The following is a 20,425-nucleotide window of genomic DNA, read 5'->3' as shown; positions in this document are numbered from 1 at the left end:
TAAAATTAAGATGAGAATTAATAGACATCAGAAATTGAAGGAGTCCATAAGAGATATCAGAGCTTCACTTATGAGGGGATTAACAACAATGATTTGGTTGTATTAACAATCAAGGTGGAAGCGAATGAATTCCCATGAATCAAACTATAAACATTTGTTTCTTAGAATTCAATAATTAGAGGTAGAATAATCCCCAGCAGCACCACTTCTCTCCCAATCTTCTCTGTATACCACACCACCCCTTTCTTCTATCAGGGAACCACCCTGTACCCGAACCTCTACCCGGCGCGCATTCTATCCAACCAATCCACACTCTTTCGACCTCTTTCGAACTGTTGGTCGATGCTTCTCCTCGGTTTCTCGTAGTATTCCACACTTCTCCTTGATCTCTCTACTTGGTCAATTGAGATCTTTAGCTTCTCTAGCTTCTCAATGTTGTCAAACTTGTATCCTTGAGGTCTTGATTTGTCTAGCCTATCGACGCTTTTCCTTGGTTTCTCTCGCCTGTCTGAGCTCCTTCTCGGGGCCTCGAAACAATCCGTGCTCCTTCTTGATTGCTCGATTCGGTCTGTGCTTTTCCTTGAACCGTTCCTTCGTGAGGGCGACCTCTCAACGGTGGATACGAATTTCTTGAGGTGCCTGATGTATTCAGGGAAGAGTTCAAGATCACAATGGTTTCCCCCTTTGAGCCATAAGGGTTCGTATTTCTCTTGACATAGCTCCCAGAGATGTTTACCGTGAGAGAAATCAACGACGTCGTCGGATGTTCCCTAGAAACAAAAACATCACCGGATTGCAAAGTCGGAGTAAGAAAAATGGTTGCTGAAATGATTGATAACACGAGATCTTAAGATCTAAACACTTACATGAATTACCAGCACAGGGCATTTAACATATGGTATTTTATCAATGTTCTGCAGATAATCAAGGGAAAAACATCAGGACTTCCTAATATCAGACAAAACAATTACAGGTAGCTCGTGTTATCAACAAACAATATCGAACCTTATAGATGTCAAACCAGTACGTGCGCTTCACTGGATACATGACTCTTAATCCCGATAGTATAGGACTATGCAGAACGACTGCTCGTAGTCGGGGCAAACGTGCAGCAAGGTCTAAAGTCGGGCCACTTCCCACGGATTGACCATAAAGGATTATTTCCTCTTGCTTAGCACCATATTTCTCCTCAAGACACTTATATGCAGCTTCAATATCTGCATAAGTATTGTGTTCGCTTGGCTGCAAAAAGCATATGAATGAAACAAGATTAACCTCTACTGAAATTTGAAGCAGAAATGATTTGCTGCATTTACCTTTCCCGTGGACTGCCCGTATCCCGAATAATCGTACCTGCATGAGTTTCAAGATGAAGTTCGGTTTAATTTTCGCAGTTTGAATGAATAAGCACGCATCTCATCACCCAATAACCGCGTCGGACTTTTACGAACAGTATTGATAAATTGTCCCAATGAACAAAGATATAACAAACCAATATGCAGCAAACAACATTTGCCTGTTCTTTTATATCTACCTAAACAAATCAAGCAAACAGGCAAGTAAAAAAGTAGTTCGGGCTGGCTTGATTATATTCAAACCAACTCAGCTACCACACTCATCAACTCTGTTCTTGAGCCCACAGTGGTGCTGTAAACTCTGAGGACATGGTTTAGATTTCTCATTTCACTTTGTCAGGAAGATTGGGAACAAGTTCATTCAAACATTTGAATTTAGTTTGGTTTCGTACGACGGGGTTTCGTGTTCGACCTTTCGTGGAAGAACAAGAGTACTATGGGTAGCAGCTAAGGAAGAATGAATTCAAATTAGCACCAACAGAACCATCTTCCAAATTCAGATCTGCAATAGATCACCATTCCAACAACTCAATCGAACATAATTCTACTTCAAATACTCGAGCAACGAACCCACTAACAATCAAAAGGAACCCCAAACATTATAACCTTACAATAAAGTAAACGAACATCTAGTTTCCAGCAAGAACCTAAAAATCCCAATCCCTGACTACCAGAGCCATAAAACCACAGATTCAACAAATGGGCAAGGATAATTCGCCTCTAATTTGCCAAAAACACACAAATACAAGAAACTCCTCGACCTATCCGATAATCAGGAAAATGGCCACTCGAATTAACACCACAATGTACAAAACGAAGAAGAAACGAAACAGAAATGAACATACCCGAGAAGATTAACGCGCAAATGGATGCTAAGCTCGATGAAAAGCTCGTACATCTGACCAACATCGGCGGCGTTTCCATGGGAATAAAGAAGCGTAGAAGTAGCCATAGGGTAGCGGATGTAAACAGCGACGATCTCAGTGCCTTTGCGAGTGGGAAGCTTCCAGACATCGACATTTTCGCGGTGGGGAAAAGGGTCCAAGAGAAGGAGGCCAGTGGGTTGGTCTTTGAGGAGCTTGTAAGAGGGTGGGTTGGGAGGGAAGAAGGCGAATTTGGCAGCCATGGAAGAAGTAACCCCACCCATGAGGCTGTGTGAGATTGGGAATCGGAGAAGGTAGTGGAAGATGCGATGCAAGGATTTTAGAAGAGGGAGAGGGGAAATCTACACATACTCTTGTAGTAATTGTTGCAGTTTCTTTAGCTTTTCTTTTTTAGCTTTGCTTTGATTTGCTTTTCCTTGGCTTCCTTCTCCGAAAAGTATGTGTTATTATCTGTCTCGGGGAGAGCTTCAGAGCACAGAGGCAGAGCGAAGGGAAGACTTTGGTCTATTGTTCTTGTTCACTTGTTTATTTCAAGGGAACCGCTTCTGTCACCTGCAGTGTCATGGAAACATCCATCTTACCTTCTTCTTGCCCACACATTCTTCCATCTATGTCGTTACAAGCCTCTATTATAGAGGAATTTCGGTACTTTTACGAGAAATGTTTCGTTCTCTCTTCAATTCATGCAAAATTTCAGACTTAATGTTCTCACTTATATATAACCCTGTGTCTGGTTTTGATACCATTTAAACAGTCAAGCCCACCACTCTCACAATTTTAAAACGTGTTTACTAGAAAGAGGTTTTCGTACTTTTATAAACAATGTTTCGTTCATCTCTGACAAATATGTGATCTCACACTACTGAAGTCTCGTTTTCTATCCCTTGTCAAAAATTAAATTACTTATGTTTTAAATTTTCAACGTCCCTTTTGAATAGATAAGTCACCAAATTTAGAATATGATTGATTGAAATTGACTTAAAATGTTTGAATATTTCTTACATTCTCATCTCTTTTCAATTTGTGCCTTAAAATAAAATTAACACGTTTCAATTCTTTTAAAAATTATTTCCGTTATAATATTTAAATATTATATATTTTTCATAATATATGATTCTAAAATTTTAGACCATTTATTTAAATTTAAACTTGGTTTCAAATTATTAGCAATTAATATTAACAATGATTATATATATATATATATCCAGTAATTATATAATTTTAAATTTTATTTATTATTTTATTACCATATTTGTTTTTACTGGATTGATGTCTCGATACTATAATGAATATGATCGTTAAAAATATTAAAAAAAAAATTATTACTTTATACATGTAAAATTTACACAATCTACCNTTATTTATTGTAAGAATATTGAATTTCATCTTAAACTGTTTTATTTTTAATTTGAAAAAAAATGTACTTTTGAGGAATGGTATGAAATTAGATGAGATTTGAATAATTAATTAATTAGGAAAATAGTGAAAATATATGATGAGTATTTATGATAGGTAGATAGAGTAATGTTGAAGAAATGAGATAGTCTAATAAAATAAATATATATATATATATATATATTTTTTTTTTTTTAAACTTTGAAAACGGCTTGACAGGCTGTCCCATTTCGTTACTCGTGTCCCTATGATTTCGAACCCCACCCCTTTCCGCAAAGCGCAAACAAATAGACCATTCTATATTTATTTATTTATTTATTTACTTATTTATTTTCCATTTTCTTCTTTTATTTTCCATGTATATATATATATATATATATATATATATTTGAATAGTGAATTAAAATAAAACACCCGACCGGAGCAAAACAAAACACGGGTCGTGTTGAATATATAAATTGATTTTATATAGTGAAACGGGAGATTAGATTGGTGAAGGGAATAAAGAGAATTAAATTAATTTCCACGTGGCAAGAGGCAGTTACTGTCTGAGGGGTGGCATAAATTGATAGGGTTGGAAAATGAGTGGGTGACAGTGGGTGGAGTGGAGTATATAAGAAATTACCGTGAGCGAAATGAGTGTTCCACGTGCAATAAAAAGTAAAAACTTCATCTGCCAAGTCAGCGAAAATGTTTTGTTTTTAATTTAATTTATAGAATTGGGTTAATAGAATTAAATTAGGGGAAATAAATGTAACACAATTCCCAGGAATATTTATAATGCATAAAAGGAGGGCCACTTTTGGAATGAAAGAGGATCAATAATTTATTACCTTATATATTTAAAAATCATTTAATTTCACTGCCCTATTAAAGTAAGAACACGAGTGAATTATAAATGAAACAAAGAGTCAATATTATTTTATTTATAAAGAGCTCCCACATGAGAGACGAAATAAATTAGTTAGTTGAATTAATTTTTATAATATGGTGTGAAAGGGGAGAGAATGTGAATAAATGTGAATAAATGTGAATAAATGTGAATAAATGTGAATAAATGTGAATTGGGAGGTTGGCATTGCATTGAACCAATGAACCCTAAGGCAAGCCCAAGTGTGGTGGCCGCCTTAGTGTTTGGTGCCCCACGCAGCTTCCTCCACGGGAATCGGACCCTCCACAATCCCCTTTTTGTTTTAACTTTCTCTAATTAATTACACCTTATATATTATTACCAAAAATTTAAACCTTATTCATCTTTCTCCTTTATTTTAAATTATTACCATTCTTTCCAAATTTACAATTTACAATATTGTCTTTACTTTTTTTTATAAACATTTTTTACCTGTTAAATTAATAGTGCGAGATTATATTTTCTATCTCATCGGTTTAATATAAATATATTTTCAAAAAATATATATATATATATATATATATATATATATATATATATTTGGTTATATTAAGAAATAAATCAGTTAATTTTCAATTTTAATTTCTAGAAATTATATCGTAAAACATATATTATATTATATATATATATACTTATTTATTTGTATATTCTGTTGGAGAAACTAAATTATAATATTAAAATTTGAATGGTTAGAAATTATATGGGTAGAAATATGTACCGATTTATTAGGATTTTTTTTAATTTTTTTTTTTAATAAAAATTATGTTGAAAAAAAAACTTATAAAAGGTATTGAAATTTTGGGCCCAATTTTAAGGCCGAATGAAAGGCATTGAAAGTCATAAAGCCCAAAGTAGATGCATATAAAACCTAAAATTGGCGGCAATCGAATAACAAATCACGTAGGAATTTGAAGGTTGCTTCGTACGGAGTCCCACTCGCAGTCGCCAATTTCTCTCGCCATGGAGGACAGCACATTCGATCCTGTAATTCCATCACCTCCAGTATCTATTGTTTGGTTTGAAGTTCAATTAAATGATTCTTTTGTTCTCTTAAATGTCTACTACGTATATGTTTTCCTTTTTTTAGCTGTTAGTATAATTTGATTATCGCCTTCTTCAAGCTTGAGTAGAGCAGAAGATCACTTGGTTCATATCACGCTTTCCTTCTGTATGTCTATATGTATTTTTTCTTTCAAATTTTCCTTCTCTTTGTTTCCTCTCCTTTCTGATCATTTCTTCATTTTCGCTTTGGTGCTCGGATTTCTGCAGAGTGCGAGAAAAACGAGAGTTCTGATGTTATGGATTGCGAGGTGATTCCCCTTCCCATAGTTTTTCTCATAAATTTCTGTTTAACTGTCACTGTTTTCTCTCGTGAGCATACTTGTCATAGTTTTACGTTTCAATGTCAGCGGTGCTTGGGTAAATCGTAGAATGCTTAAGTTAGTTCTTAAGTTCTCACGATTCCACCAATTTTACGCGTATTTCTACTGGCAAACATATGCACATAGGCAGGAGTACAAATGCAGATGGAAACACGGCACAAGTTAATAGGCTTCAAAATAAAATAATACAGAATAACTCTAAATAAATGGAATTCTCTAGAATACTTCATCTTGTCCTTTTCTTCAGTGATGAAATGAACGTTTTCATTTTCCTCAACACATGTTCCAAGTACTTTGCCATTGGGGAGAGTTAGCAAATTTCTTCCAACTTTGTAGTCTTATTCTGATCTCAATACAAACACCATAATCTATGGAAGTAGAAATCAGGATGCAGCTTTGTTTTCGTGAGCATAATTTTCTCTACAAATGAAGTTTGAAATTCCTCTCGCTGGAATGTTTAAGCTGCAATGGTTTTCGTGAGGTATTTCTCCAAGGTCGGTTTAAAAATGTTTTCTCCTGGTGGATCAAGTAGTTAATAAGAGAAGTTGTATGGTATGGGTCCGTTTGATTCATGTTCTTCTGCCATCAAATAATTTATCCCCATTAGTACGTGATAGAAAGACAATCCTTTCATTCGTAAAGGCGAAATAAGAAATAGAAAAGTAGAAAAATAGAAAGACGGAAAATATGAACTTCTGTTCAAAATTTTGAAGTACTGGACTCCTGTCCAGGGATTTTTTTTAGGGCAGAAAAGTAAAAGCCACCAGAACGTGAATGATAGATATGGTACTGTGGTTGTAGAAAAGATCGTTAGAATGCTATCCGGGGTTCAAATTGCTGGATGCCAGAGGATTCATGCTGCCTTAAACTAAAACTAATACGTATGATTGTTTTGCATATAATATTAAAGTTATTCTATAGCTTATGCGTGGTATTTTATGAAATGGCTTACTGAGATTGATAAGTGTCTTAGTTGCTGTCTGAATTGTAGTAGTAGTACCTCTTCTTCCTGGTTCTCGTAAGTTGTTGTTCTGTATCCGGTGAACGATACTCCTCAACTTTCTTAAACTTTGTTATTTTATATCCAAAATTGATTGTTTGGTTGTGCATTGGAAGATACAAGCAGATGATATATTAATATATGGAAGTAGAATTTAAATGCAGATAACATTCTTTTGCATGCATTATTATTTTAGATGTTCCGAGAAGAGGGAGTTTCAGGTACATCATGCTTGATCTGTAATAGCATGCATCAGACATCCTTACTGTTAGGCCTCTCTTTTGGATTATCCATGGTGCAAAAACAAGCAATTTTGAGAGCCAAGAGCATTTGCTCCTCCCAGCCATTTCCCAGGAGCTTCGGATCAATGGCTCTCCTAGGATTATCCGAAGTCATAACATTCCTCATCCACTTGACCAAACTCATCTCATCCGTGTCCCGGAAAAACTCATCAGATGGAAGTTTCCCAATCACCAAGACCCCTAGCAGAACCCCAAAGGCGTATATATCGCACTTATCAGTGAACTTTAAGGTCTGATGATACTCTGGTGCGATGTATCCTACGGTACCTGCAACATTGGAAGCCGTCATGTGAGTTTGAGCATCTGGCATTACTTTTGCCAGCCCAAAATCAGCAATTCGAGCTTCCATGTTGTCGTCGAGCAAAACATTTGCAGGCTTCAGATCCCTGTGAATAATACGTGGGGTATGGTTCATGTGAAGATACTCCAGCCCAGATGCCACTCCGACAGCAATCTTGTGCCGAGTAAGCCAATCTAGTTCTTTCGCTCCTGCCGAAACCTGATTCAACATGTCTTGCAAGCTGCCATTCTTCATCAATTCATACACAAGGTAGTGGCAGTCGGGACGGAGAACATGGGCTACAAGAGGAAGAAGATTCCGATGCCGGATTTCACCCACAGTTCTAATCTCTGACTTGATCTGATGCATTTTCTTGTTCATAAACTTGCTTTCCTCGTCAGCTAACTCGGCCGCATCCTTCGGGGGTTGAGCTATCTTCTTTATCGCAAACATTCTCCCGCTTTTTTCTGGTAATTCGGCCTTGTAAACTTCTCCACATCCACCTTTACCAATCATCTCGAGTGATGCAAGCACATCGTCTTTCTCTAGAAAAGCCAAATCCTCTCGTTTTATTAGCTTAGGAGCATAGATTGAGTGGCCCGAATTCTTGGTTCCACCTTTTATAACTGCTATGATGATTTTAAACAGTAGAGAAAAGATAAACCCTGACAAAGTTCCAGCAATTGCTCCTGCGAGCAATCCAAGTAGCCAACCTAATACCTTTCCTGCTTTATTTTTCCGATGCTTATGAGAGGATGCTGCGGGAGATGAAGCTTGAGCACTCGAAGTTGGCGCTGTGGCCGCGGCACTGGGCTTACCTTTCGTAGTGGAATTCTCAGCTAACTTATAACGCTTGAGGACACTGGTTGCTGAGTAGAGCTCAACGCCTTTCACGACAGGGGCTGAGCTTTCGAGAAGGCGATTTCCAGAGAAGTTGAAGACTCGAAGATTGCGAAAAGACCGAATTGAAGCTGGGATCTTCCCTGTGAAGTAATTATCGGCAATAGAAAGACTTTCCAAGTTGGGGAAATGCTTCAAGAAATCCAAACTCCCCGAGAATTTATTGGACGAAAGATCCATGTCTCGAAGGCGAATCAACGAGGAGAACCCAGATGGAACTTTGCCAGAAAACTGGTTGCTTTGCAGATGGAGAATTTCCAGTTTCCGGCAGTCATCAATCTGTGCAGGTACGTGGCCAACGAGGTGGTTGTCAGAAACCGTAAGCTGTTCCAACTCCGTCAGTCGCCCAATAGCCGGAGAAAGAGAACCGGTAAGACCTTGGGACTTGAAAATGAGCCTGGTGATCCTCAAAACATAAATGCCATTGTTGGAAAGCCGGCGCTCGCAGAAGACACCGGCGAGGTCGCATGGGGAGGAGGAGAGTTGAGCGTCAATGCCCAAAGTCATTCTTGATGGCATTAAAGGCTCTAAGATCTGAAGGATCAAGCCTCGGTCGGGCATAGACTTGGAGGAGGAGAGGGAGAAAGGCGAAGAAGGGAAGGAGTTTGGAGGAAGGGAATGCCATTCTCCTGCGGCGTGTGAATAGAGTTGCAGGGATAGACGTGTTCTTCTTGTTTACAGGCGGCTGTATTAAATGGAATCCAGGATCGCCAGTTAAATTGTTCACCCTTTCCACAAAGACGACAGAATCCCCGAGGTTGATTGGTGTGATTTCCATTTTCAGCTGTTAGAAATTTGAATCTTTATTTTGAGAGGGGGAAGTACAAAGACCACCCTACAACTTTGGAACAAGGGGTAGATTTGAGAATATATTTTTAATTATAAAGCAAATTGCTACTCNACAATATTAATTAATATAAAAAGTATGAAATGGTTAAATATAAAAAAATTAATTATATAAGTCTACGAGTAAACTACACGTTTTGGGATGCACCAGTCAACGGATTAAGCTTTGAGGGGCCAACTGCTGTGGTCTTCTACTTATTATCAACTGTTGGATCTACTTGACTGTTTTAAATGCTTCGGAATGGACATTGTCTACGGGCCCCACACATGCACATCCCACTCCTTATTATTGTTGCTTTTTCAAAAAATCCATGCACATCCCACATAGGGGAAGTAAATTAAACATGAGAATTGTGATAGTGATTGGAAATTTACAGAAAGAAAGGGAAGATTGTGCCTCGTAGCTCCAATATTTTAGTTTGTAGCTAATGAATTTTAAGGTAAGAGAGCAAATGATTAAAAAGATTACGTGTACTTTTAACTTTACTTTAAATATTTCCAAAGAACGCAGGTGGAAATCTTGGTTCTAATCTCTCTCTCTCTTTCAAAAGTAGATAAAAGGGAATCCCAACGAGGGATTAAAACAGTGTCTTCGTAAGAGAAAGGCACAGAATCTGCAGACTGTTCTGTTTTTTTGTTTTTTGTTTTTTTGTTTTTTTTTTGCAGGTCTGAACATGAACACGGAGAGAAAGAAAGGATAGAGCTTTATTTATGGTTTGATCTTCCACCAAACACAGCGCATGGTGAGATCTCTTTAAACGCATACCCAACATTAAGAAACAACAAAACTCAATCAAAGTAGACAACTTTTCCAAAATAAACTGCCTGAAAAGATTTATGGAAAACAAACAGACAAACAAACTTCCCATATCCCTTCTTCCAGTTCGGTTTAATCATTCCACGCAGCATCGGTACATCAGGTACTTCTCCATGGCCCTTCCACACTCTGCACACACCACGTTTTCCGGTATGTTTCCGGCCAGTCCCGGCAGAATCAGGCGGTTGCAGTGATGTGGGGTTCTAAGTTGCTGCAGATACTCAGCCAACGCCGTCAGAAATCCCTTCTCTTCCACCTCTGTTTTCCACTCCTCGTATGCTAATATGCAACCAAGAGCAGTTTCTCCTTTGGCTCTTGTCATTTCCCCTCCTCTTCCGAAGAAAATGGCCCACCCTTTGTCACTTCCATCGAAGCTCAAAAGGGTCATAATCTCTTGCATTATTTGGTCATTCTCAACTGTTCTTCCATGGTTTAATTTTGAGTACATCATGCTCTCTAATCTTGCCCAGAAGAACCAGATCAATGTGGAATCTGGCCAGTAATGGCTGAGCTTGTTTTCTCCAATCATGATGGTGATTTTCCTGACGCGTTCTTTCGCATTGTTCTTCCCCACATACGCCATTTGTAAGTCTACTTTTGCTTCTTTTGCTACTTGTTTTGTTTTCATTGTGAACTCCTTGATCCATTCCATGTCTTCCCCTCCAAATAGACAAATGTATCTTCCTTCTGCCGCCTGATGAAAATAGAAACAAACCCCTTTCGTCAGTCGTTCTTCAAAAAAATTTGCAAAGTTTAAAAAAAATGGTGAAAGATTTCGGTTAATGGAGATACCCAGTCGAGAATAGATAAATCTATGCCATCTATGAGAAGTTCGAGTCTCCAGCTCTCTGTTTTCCAGAGCGCTTCTTCTCTCTCTGATGTGAAAGGGAAGGCTTGATTTCCCCATATCCAAAGCATGTGAAGGGCATTGGTGGAAGACACCTTTCCTTGTGGATCTAAGGCTACTAAGATTGTCTTCTTTGTGAAGTTCCATTTTTCTTTGATGAACCTTATGACTGAGCGCTCAATTATTGAAGGCTCATGCACACTGAACCATGGCATCATCATTTGCACCTCCTTAAACGTGTGTTTATTCTTGCCTTGCTGTTCGATCGATTGATCGATGATCGGAATCCACACTATCTCATATCGAATTTCCTGTCGTTGTTGTGACTCTTTGAATAAGTTGTCTAGAACCATAACCTCTTCATGGGAGATATCAAGATCCGAGATCAACAGCAACACATGTTTCCTTTTCAATATTTCAAGGTGAACCTGTTTGTGCCAAAACAAAAAAGCCCCCTCTTTAGAATGAAGTTAGATTCAACAGAATAGATAGTTGAAGAATATTGGATTTGTGAACAAACCGTGGTTTTTGACGTCCCATCATAGAGAGGCTGTATGTCATCTCTTGCAGAAATCAAGGCCCTGATGAACTTCATGTTGTCTAGATGATGAGTTTCTGAAATCCTCACAAGATTCTGATAGGCCTCCAAATGTTTCTTACCATCTGTTCATATTAGTGTTTTTCATTTCAGCTTACAGTCTTAAAGGTCTGCAAATTGCTATCAAATTTGTTATTGCTCACCTATGTGTTGTAAGCAAAGATCCAGCTGAGTCCGGAGATGCTCGTATATATTCGTTTCCTTGTGAGCCAAGCTCGAAAGTTCCCATACTTCGGTGGTTGACATAATCCGCCTGAAACATATCAGTGAAGAAGAGTTTTAATTCCTTATCTATAAATTAGGCTCAAGCTTTAGACTGATGTTTCTGAGTATATTGCAGTGCATCACTCACTCATGAGTCAAGCTGACGAGGCTTTCAATCAGCGACGTGCACGCGACCGCACTTTTGATGGTCCAATACGTAGCTGTAGGAAAATGAGCTATGGCAACTGACATTGCAGGCGTGTCCTGCGAAATGTATTGAGATGGCAACTCGGTGAACTCGACGATGCATTTCGTTACATCCATCATAGCCTTGACGAGTTTGTTAAGCGCCTCAAATTGAGGTTTCAGTGAACTGGAATTCTCCATTACATCAGGCAATTGCTTGAGCAGAGCCAGAGCCTTGGCTAGCATATTGGTTGTGTAAAGTTGAGCCAAAAGCCAATACTGTCCATAGTTCACAGCAAAGGCAGCCATTGTGATCACCACTTTTGCATCCCATGAGTAATTTGACAGTAAGTTCAGTATAGCCATAGTTGAGGCATGTGCATCTCCACCTGAACACTTACATGCTAGCTGCAACAACAGAAACATCAAAAGTTCAAAAGGTCTCAGTGTCAAAAAGCTCAAAAGGAAGTTAAAAAAATAGCTTTTACATCTTAAGCATGGCAGAAATGGCGGTTAGAAAGAGCAAATGTATATATTTTCGACCTCGGCTCCGACTTTCTGTATGACGTAAGTCAGTGATTCAAGCGCGCCATCCATCTCGGCCGAGCCGATGTGGTCCTCCAACATGTCCTCATGCTGGCCATTGCCCTGCATCATTTCACCACACCACACATCAGTCTCAACTGTTAAGTATGCAGGAAAGGAAGCCAAATGGAGTAGATCAGAGAGGTTTCACATCTAGAACGTTCCCGATATCGGGAGTGGCACGTCGGATAACGTCCTCAATGGTGAACAGAATCGGCTTGAAATCGACCATGCGCCCATCGGGAGCATGTGTTGCAAGAATTTGCTTTGTCATAGCATTATCATCAGAGGCGGATAACATTCTCCTGTCATTTTTGATGAGTTTATGCATGTTGGGAGCTGAGCGAGTGTGGGATGCCATAGCAAACTAAACACAAGAGTTAGCTGACAAGAAAAGGGTTGAAAACAGTGAAGAATTTAGTGTTGGGTGATTTAGGATTTGGTTGATAGAGGTTTATATAAGATAATGAGATGGAATAAAGCAGTGTGAAGTAGTTCCTTGCTTGCAAGGAGAGTTGAAACAAAAGCGAAAGCTGGTTACTCCATGGATTATATATATTCATAAAGGGACTAGGATTGTCTGTTTCATACCATTGAAGCCTGAAATGGCATTGGTCTGGGAGGGAACTTAGAGCAAATTTTAGGAAGTCTTTGCTGTTCTTTGGGCCAAAAAGAAGCTTTGGAATTATTATGTTCATCCAGGCGAGCAGGGTGGAACTTTATCGCTTTTAGGTAATGATTATCTTAAAATGAAATGAGGTTATGGATAAATGTGGTGATTAGAAGAAAGGAAGGTGTGTGCGTTAGAAAAGGGAAAGCTATATAGAACAAAGGGAAGATAGGTGAAATAATGAAAAGAGATTCATGCTACCAATAGTGTTCTTTAGGTGATATTAATAATGTACTCTAGTTGGTTGCTGCTAAGCTAAATTCTCTCAAGACAATGTCACCAAGCAATGTATGGCCCTACTTCTTCTTCTTCTTCTTCTTTTTTTAATATATTATTATGATACGTGTTTTCGTTCATGTTTTTTATCGCTTAATGATAGTGGATTACAGACCCCAATTGCCATCTCGAAGGCCGAATAGTCCGATCATTGTTTCACAATTTTGTTCCAGAATAAAATCTTATTAGAACCGTTTGTATATCTAATTCATCCTAAAAAATTTCTTTTGTGTTTGCAGTTACAGGTGTAATCGCTTGTCGATATTGTCTAATTTGGTCTGTTACATATCATCGTCAGCTTCATCGATTTAAAACGTGTCTGTTAGGGAGAGGTTTCCACACCCTTATAAAAAATGTTTCGTTCTCCTCTCCAACCAATGTAGAATGCTTCATCAAAAAAGGAATTGAAGTAAATCGTATGGCAAAGACGACATCAAAACTTGCCGGTGGAGAAAGAATTCGGAAGGATAAGAAACCTCGAACAATGTTCTCTCACACAAGGCAAATTCTTAACCCTTCCTCTTTTTACCAAGACTACAAGATATTCTTACTAGGACTACAAAATAGAATAGACATATTTATACCTATGTCTATATTTTTATTATTATTAGGATCTGTGTGTATATATATATATATATATATATATATATATATATATATATATATACGTTCTAATAATGAATGATTCCATATTTTGGAGTTTATAAAATGTCTAATAAATTATTAAAAGAATAATTGTATAAAATTTGAACTTAAATCCTTAATGTAAGAACATCAACGGCTCTGATCGTTCCATCCAGTCATCTGAATGGATATATACTTGACAGCTGTCAAATGTATTTAATTAATTTATAGAATAATAGTGATTTTGTAGAGAGAGAGAGAGGGAGGCTAACTGGAAAAAACGAGAAGGGCGGAGAGAGAAATGAGTGTTACTCAATTATCTTTCCTCCCATTTGCTTATGGTTGCCGCTACTACATCACTCCCCTTCTCTCTACCGCCGATTTCTCACCGCCCTACCTCCGATCAATTCTTCTGCCCCTAAAACCACCGCCACCAGTATCGTCTCCGTCTTACCTCGACTTCGGTCTGCGCGTAATTGTCTTCTTTCCAGGATGAAGGTACTCTCTCCTTCTCTCTCTATCTACCGCTAATTCCTTCCCACCCATTCTCTCTTCTTCTTTACAAAATTTTCGTTTTCTGAAATTGGAGATTCAAGGTATTCTGTGTTTGTATGTGCACGGACGACCCAAATCTTTTTATTTTTGTATAGGATTTTCACCTAGGAGAAGGCTTTGATTATTATTAGCTGGTAATATATCGCCTTAATTGGAATTCGTAATTCATCTTTCTCTGTTCTCTGGATTTTTAATTGTTCTTTCAATCTGATGTATATGATCTTTTGCTTGTAAATTGTCGTTTAGTCCTCTCTTATGATACGAATTTGGTCCGTAGAGAACTAAATTTTCCCTTTGAAACTGCTTGATAAATTCATCGATGTTAGTTTTAATCATTCAAGGTATTTGTTTCCAATACATGTGGTTTTATTTCGTGTGGTTTTGGTAGTATATCTTATGCTGATATGTTTTCGTCCCTAACCCGCTCTGCTTCTGAGGCTGCGGAGCTTGATAAGGTACTTGCGTTGATGAGAATGAACTAAGGATCAGTTGGAAGATGGATGGATTTATAAATTAATGTTTAGAGATGGGAAGATAGCTTTAGGAACTCCTTGTGAATTGTGCTCTATTGGTGTGTTTCGGCGTGTTTCTGTTGAGGAATTCATTTTCAATTTTTGTTTCATGTCTTTGTTTTTGGTTGAAAGTTTGATCGTTCCATGTCATTTTAAATCACACTGCAGAGGTTCTGGAGTGGAAGTGGCATAGCTACAAACAAGGAAATGGTGAAGAATCTCCAGAACTATGGAGTGGTTGGGTCGAAGAAGGTGTCTGAAGTAATGGAGAGTATAGATAGGGCCTATTTTGTGCCCGATGATGCTCCACCTTATGTTGATACTCCCTTGCCAATAGGTTACAATGCCACTATATCTGCACCTCACATGCATGCAACCTGCCTTCAATTGTTGGAGAAACACTTGCAACCTGGAATGCGCGCTTTGGACGTTGGCTCAGGTTGTGCATCTAACTAAAAACTTCTATGCTCTGAAGATTGAATTGGTAACTTTTTTCATTGCTGTTGAATTCCTAATTATGTTTGACTTCGAGACATTCTGAATCTGGATTTCTAATCAGCNGAGGGTGGAGGGCGAGGTTTGGGATTGGATGGGCTTCAACTGTTGAAAGATGGATGGGATTTGATATCACTTTGGACATTTCGTTGAAGGTTAGCATTATCCCCCATATCGGTTGAAGAAGAGAACGAAGCATTCCTCGTAAGGGTGTGGAAACCTATTCCTAGTAGATGCATTTTAAAAACCGTGAGGCTGACGGCGATACGTAACGAGCCAAAGCGGACAGTATCTGCTAGCGGTGGGCTTGGGCTGTTACAAATGGTATCAAAGCTAGACACCGGGTGGCGTGCCAGTGAGGGCGTTGGCCCCCAAGGGGATGGATTGTGAGATCCCGCATCGGTTGGAGAAGAGAATGAAACATTTCTTATGAGAGTGAAAAGAAAAAGAAAAAAAATTGAAATGCAGAAGAATGATTCTGGTCTTTCCTGTAAGGGGTTTAGTGTGCTCTAAACATGCACTACCCAAGTGAAAGTGCAAGTTGGTTACTCTAAAAAGATACAACTCTATTACCTTTTCACATTTGAAATTTGCATTTTCAACTTCAAATGCCATTTCCTTGACCTTCCTCGGTCTTCCTATATACTTAAGTTGAATTTACATGTTTGATTTCTCCTGGGCAGGAACGGGATATTTGACTGCATGCTTTGCGTTAATGATTGGACCTGAAGGTCGTGCAGTTGGTGTGGAACATATTCCTGAGCTGGTGGCTTCATCAATCGAGAATATTAATAAAAGTGCTGCCGCTCCTTTACTGAAAGAAGGTTCCCTCTCTCTACACGTTGCTGGTATGTTTGTCTTCTTTCCCTTTTCTAGAGCCATAGATTTTTCTTTTGATTTAGAATAAAGAACTCTGTTCCTTAGTTTAATTGGCCGTAAAGAGATGAAGGATGTAGTGAAGTGACCGTTAAGCAATTTTCGTGCACCCGTTATGCACTGGAATGGTATATTCTTGAAAGTACAAGGTAAGTTCGAGATATTTTCTAAAAGTAGTGCTTTACCCTTTGAGCGAAACACTTAGAAAACAAAACACTGTAACTAGAGTTCTATTACTACAGAGTGCTTCGAATTTTTGTTTAAAATATCTCAAGCTACTTCTTGGGTAGATAACTTAAAGCCATTCTAAAAAATCCTTAAATTTAATTAAGAACTTCTTACTACTACGTAAGTCATGCTAAACCCGTCTAAAACGAGATTTCTCCCCTTTGAAACTAGATGAGGAGAAAATTTGAGGAGCTCAATTCTCCTTTAGAAATCCATTAGTGTCGCCTCCCTCCCCAGCGCTCACACTTTAATCTTAACAATGTTCTTCGGTGAACTGTTGTGGCTAATGAGGGTGAGAAGATCTAACATGGCAAAAGTAGAATGTGGGTATTAATTCTAGGGCGCGTTTGTCCTACTCGATGATGTGTGTTGTTAATGAAAGTTTGTGGTTACTTTGTTATTGGATGGTTGTAGATGGCAGGCAGGGCTGGCCAGAGTGTGCACCTTATGATGCTATTCATGTTGGGGCAGCAGCTGCTGAAATTCCGCCGGCTCTCATTGACCAGTTAAAGCCAGGTGGGAGAATGGTGATTCCAGTTGGGAACATATTCCAGGATTTGATGGTTGTGGATAAAGATGCCGATGGCTCTGTTAACATCCACAACGAGACTTCTGTTCGTTATGTGCCTCTTACCAGCCGAGAAGCTCAGCTACGTGACAACTGATCGAGTTTACTCATCCCATGCAGATGCTGCTTTTATCAAGAACGTTGTATAGAAACTTTAAGAGATCTTTTGCGCATCTAATTGAATCATATCATCCTAGATGTGTGTACTTAGTCCAAATAAAGATGTTATATCCTTTGTTTTCGACAATCACAGACGATAAACAGAAGATGACTCGTTAGAACTTACAAAATTTCATTGACAGGGTTGATAATTCGATTGTATTCTTTTTGTTGTATCATTTGTTTTTGGTCACGAAAGACCCTCTCATAACCCCTCTCTCTCTAGTGAACGCCATATCTCTCTCAGAAATGCAATAACTTTAATTGAAAAAGACAATCCCATCCAGAGAGAGTAATAATTCAAGAAGAAGATGGACTACGAAACTTTTAACTCATACAAGATTCAAATTAAGAACAGACTTGAAATTTTAAAGGCATAAAGGACATCAAATTATACCTTTACGAAGGTGGCTAAACAATGGCACTACAAAAACTCACCTATACTTCCTGGAAACAAAAAAGGTAACACATAACAAGAGAAAAAGGTCCATGGATTCATCTTGGTTCACCTCAGAAGTTGCGCCTAGGTCTTTCCTCTGCAACATTTACTCTGATTGCCCTTCCATCTATACTCTGTACAATTCAAATTTCACAACCTTTTGTTAGCATTTGATGATGAGATTCAAGAACTGGAAGAGTATGTTTGGAATGACTTCCAAAAAAAAAAGGATTTTTAAAAACGTTCAAAAGTGTTAAAAACGACGTTTTTCAGCATTTGAAAAATCATTCTAAATCGGTATACAAACTTCATTGTCTATGTTGTGTGTTTAAGTGCAACTCAATTTTCATACCTGTCCATCCAGAGCAGCAATGGCATCATTCATTCCAGTTTCATCAGCCATGGTAACAAAGCCAAAGCCACGAGAACGGCCACTGTCCCGGTCGAAAAGAACCCGAGCATCTACTACTTTGCCATGTTCACTGAAAACCTGCTCCAAGCGTGCATTATCAACATCCCATGGAAGGTTACCTACATAGAGTCTGTAAGCGGATTGAAATGTTCGAGGTGTGGGTTCTGGCCTAGAACCTCTTGGGGCAGCCTTATTTACCGTCAACAGCCTCCCTGATAAGTCCTACAAGCCCAGAAAATACAATTAACTTTAAGCTCATAACAAATAAATGGCATATCTAAGAGAATTATCAGCATCAATATATGTAACATGTAACAGCCCAAGCCCACCGAGTGCGGATATTGTCTCTTTGTGCTTTTCCTTTCTGAGTTTCTCCTCAAGGTTTTAAAAAGTATATGCTAGGGAGAGGTTTCCACACCTTTATAAGAAATGTTTCGTTTCCCTCTCCAACCCATGTGGGATCTCATAGTAAAGATGGACAAAAATCTCATCATCAAACATTCAAACCAACAAAAAGTAACAGTTGGTGCTACAATTCAACGAAATCATCAGTCAAAAGTTGGTCCTTATGGCTAACTCCTAGACTACACATCCAAGCACTCAGATTCATGAAAGAAGATCATTTGAACTCCTCGAGATTAAATCAATAGGTTAAATGCAGAGATAAGTTTGATAGTAAATGATTCAACAAAAAAAGTTTCAAAATAAAGATAAGGTTTCAAGAAGAGCACATCGTTGTTGAATCATGTGTGCAAGATAGAGTGAACATCAAGATCTTACATAACGGTTTAAGGCATCCACGGCTTTCTCAGCTTCTTCAACAGTACTCATTGTCACAAACCCAAAACCACGACTCTGGTCTGTGTCTCTGTTGTAAACAACCTACAATCCACGCACACAACCAGATGAAAAGCTTAAACCAAAATGAACAAAAAATGAACAACATCACATTGAATTCACCAAAGTCTTAACACTCACCTCAGCAATCTCCACAGTTCCAACCTTCTCAAAGAGCATTGCTAGCTTTTGACTATCAACGTCATAAGGCAAATTCCCAACAAACAACTTAGCATCTTCATTTGGTTCAACATAAGACCCTTCTTCTTCCTCGTCCTCTCCCAACTCCAAAAGCCCCCCTTCGGCCTCACTTCCTCCAACCTCTTCGCCTTCAGCCTCCCAACCTTCTTCGTCGCCGGCGAGTTTCTGGTCAATGGTGATGGTGTCGTCTTCTTGGGCCACAGAAGCAATGAGGGAAGAAAGATGGGGTTTCTTCTTTGAGGGGAAAAAGACAGAGGAATGGGAGGAAGAAAGGTGAAAGGGGATGAACTTGGAAGGGAAAGAGAGAAAGGACTGTGGGGCTCTGTAGGTGAATACAGAGGGCAGGGATAGAAGGCAAGGGTCGGCCTTGGATAAGGGTTTCAAAATAGAAGTGGCAGAAGTAGAAGCCATTTGTGAAAGTCGAAGGTGGGAGAGGAGAGGAGAGGAGAGGAGAGGAGGAGATTGAGGAAGAAGGGTTTATAGAGGAGAGGCCTAACAGCAACGCGGAGGAGGTAAGGATAAGAGAGGCAGTGGGCGAACAGAGAAAGAGATGGCCTCTCGCTCTCTGTTCTTATCGCCTAACAAAATATCGCAACAAAAACAGAATGAAATGGACCAGACATTCGCGGCAGATTTTTAGGCTCAACACAACAAAGTCCACTCATCTTCCTTTGGGCCTCAAAATCTTTTTTGGCCCATAATCTTTCTTTCTCTTGTTCCATTTTCTTATTATTTTTTTTTTTAAATAAGCGAGTTGATGGTTCGATATCTCACTTCTTAATATTTTTTATATATTGATAAGTATTCGGGTCAACTTACGTGTACCTAAGTGCTAATCATATCAGCCTAGTTCTTTGGGGAAGATACCTAGGAGTAGTCGACCACAATTTCATTAATGGGGTCTAATAGAGTTCGTGTAAGAGCTCAAGCCCACCGCTAATAGATAATGTCCTCTTTAAGCTTCTCCTCAAAGTTTTTAGAATGTGTCTACTCGAGAGAAGTTTTTACACCCTTATAAAAAATGTTTCGTTTTCCTCTCTAATTGATATGAGATCTCACAGTTCGACCGAGAAAAACAAGTG

At 38.7% G+C, this 20,425-nt stretch overlaps 5 protein-coding genes across 6 annotated transcripts; 1 reads left to right on the top strand and 4 right to left on the bottom strand.

Moving 5' to 3' along the window:
• Positions 1-34: 34 nt before the first annotated feature.
• LOC111793236 (protein ABHD17B-like) lies at positions 35-2,799 on the bottom strand. The gene is made up of 5 exons (XM_023675022.1): positions 2,201-2,799; positions 1,317-1,353; positions 1,006-1,242; positions 867-914; positions 35-770 (listed from the first exon to the last, which is right to left on the bottom strand). Exons 1-5 carry the CDS (start codon positions 2,500-2,502, stop codon positions 279-281), a joined length of 1,116 nt encoding a protein of 371 aa, XP_023530790.1. The 5' UTR covers positions 2,503-2,799; the 3' UTR covers positions 35-278.
• Positions 2,800-7,079: 4,280 nt separating this feature from the next.
• Positions 7,080-9,268, bottom strand: LOC111793199 (leucine-rich repeat receptor-like serine/threonine/tyrosine-protein kinase SOBIR1). Its single transcript, XM_023674977.1, is given in 2 exon segments — positions 7,080-8,909; positions 8,911-9,268. Coding segments are annotated over 2 exon segments (2,067 nt in total). The 5' UTR covers positions 9,187-9,268; the 3' UTR covers positions 7,080-7,118.
• Positions 9,269-9,940: 672 nt separating this feature from the next.
• Positions 9,941-13,447, bottom strand: LOC111793198 (protein SIEVE ELEMENT OCCLUSION B-like). The gene is made up of 7 exons (XM_023674976.1): positions 12,643-13,447; positions 12,450-12,554; positions 11,869-12,314; positions 11,660-11,769; positions 11,439-11,581; positions 10,864-11,346; positions 9,941-10,765 (listed from the first exon to the last, which is right to left on the bottom strand). The coding sequence occupies exons 1-7, from the start codon at positions 12,850-12,852 to the stop codon at positions 10,148-10,150; spliced, it is 2,115 nt and encodes a 704-aa protein (XP_023530744.1). The 5' UTR covers positions 12,853-13,447; the 3' UTR covers positions 9,941-10,147.
• An 855-nt stretch (positions 13,448-14,302) lies between these two features.
• On the top strand, positions 14,303-17,630 carry LOC111793217 (protein-L-isoaspartate O-methyltransferase 1-like). 2 transcript variants are annotated; one of them, XM_023674998.1, is made up of 4 exons: positions 14,303-14,559; positions 15,297-15,567; positions 16,307-16,471; positions 17,142-17,630. In XM_023674998.1, the coding sequence occupies exons 1-4, from the start codon at positions 14,554-14,556 to the stop codon at positions 17,390-17,392; spliced, it is 693 nt and encodes a 230-aa protein (XP_023530766.1). In that variant the 5' UTR covers positions 14,303-14,553; the 3' UTR covers positions 17,393-17,630. The 2 variants fall into 2 exon arrangements, with proteins under 2 accessions (XP_023530766.1, XP_023530767.1); XM_023674999.1 differs by lacking the exon at positions 14,303-14,559 and adding an exon at positions 14,582-15,187.
• A 120-nt stretch (positions 17,631-17,750) lies between these two features.
• LOC111793213 (28 kDa ribonucleoprotein, chloroplastic) lies at positions 17,751-19,909 on the bottom strand. The gene is made up of 4 exons (XM_023674994.1): positions 19,284-19,909; positions 19,086-19,187; positions 18,246-18,527; positions 17,751-18,027 (listed from the first exon to the last, which is right to left on the bottom strand). Exons 1-4 carry the CDS (start codon positions 19,752-19,754, stop codon positions 17,965-17,967), a joined length of 918 nt encoding a protein of 305 aa, XP_023530762.1. The 5' UTR covers positions 19,755-19,909; the 3' UTR covers positions 17,751-17,964.
• Positions 19,910-20,425: the final 516 nt, after the last annotated feature.

Source organism: Cucurbita pepo, chromosome LG04, assembly GCF_002806865.2.
Source record: "Cucurbita pepo subsp. pepo cultivar mu-cu-16 chromosome LG04, ASM280686v2, whole genome shotgun sequence".
NCBI classification, from domain to species: Eukaryota; Viridiplantae; Streptophyta; class Magnoliopsida; order Cucurbitales; family Cucurbitaceae; genus Cucurbita; species Cucurbita pepo.
The sequence above is the reverse complement of the archived record's forward strand: the minus strand, read 5'-3'. Positions and strand labels throughout refer to the sequence as shown.

Coding starts and splice junctions, on each gene's coding strand:
- LOC111793217 (XM_023674998.1), top strand. Junction 15,568..16,306: donor CGCTTTGGACGTTGGCTCAG/GTTGTGCATCTA, acceptor TCTCCTGGGCAG/GAACGGGATATTTGACTGCA. Junction 16,472..17,141: donor CCTCTCTCTACACGTTGCTG/GTATGTTTGTCT, acceptor GGATGGTTGTAG/ATGGCAGGCAGGGCTGGCCA.
- LOC111793236 (XM_023675022.1), bottom strand. CDS start 2,502: ATGGGTGGGGTTACTTCTTCCATGGCTGCCAAATTCGCCTTCTTCCCT. Junction 1,243..1,316: donor ACGGGCAGTCCACGGGAAAG/GTAAATGCAGCA, acceptor TGCTTTTTGCAG/CCAAGCGAACACAATACTTA. Junction 915..1,005: donor ACTGGTTTGACATCTATAAG/GTTCGATATTGT, acceptor GATTATCTGCAG/AACATTGATAAAATACCATA.
- LOC111793198 (XM_023674976.1), bottom strand. CDS start 12,852: ATGGCATCCCACACTCGCTCAGCTCCCAACATGCATAAACTCATCAAA. Junction 11,770..11,868: donor CTCGTCAGCTTGACTCATGA/GTGAGTGATGCA, acceptor GATATGTTTCAG/GCGGATTATGTCAACCACCG. Junction 11,582..11,659: donor TCTTTGCTTACAACACATAG/GTGAGCAATAAC, acceptor TAATATGAACAG/ATGGTAAGAAACATTTGGAG.
- LOC111793213 (XM_023674994.1), bottom strand. CDS start 19,754: ATGGCTTCTACTTCTGCCACTTCTATTTTGAAACCCTTATCCAAGGCC. Junction 18,528..19,085: donor TGGATGCCTTAAACCGTTAT/GTAAGATCTTGA, acceptor CTGGGCTTGTAG/GACTTATCAGGGAGGCTGTT. Junction 18,028..18,245: donor TTGCTGCTCTGGATGGACAG/GTATGAAAATTG, acceptor TGAATTGTACAG/AGTATAGATGGAAGGGCAAT.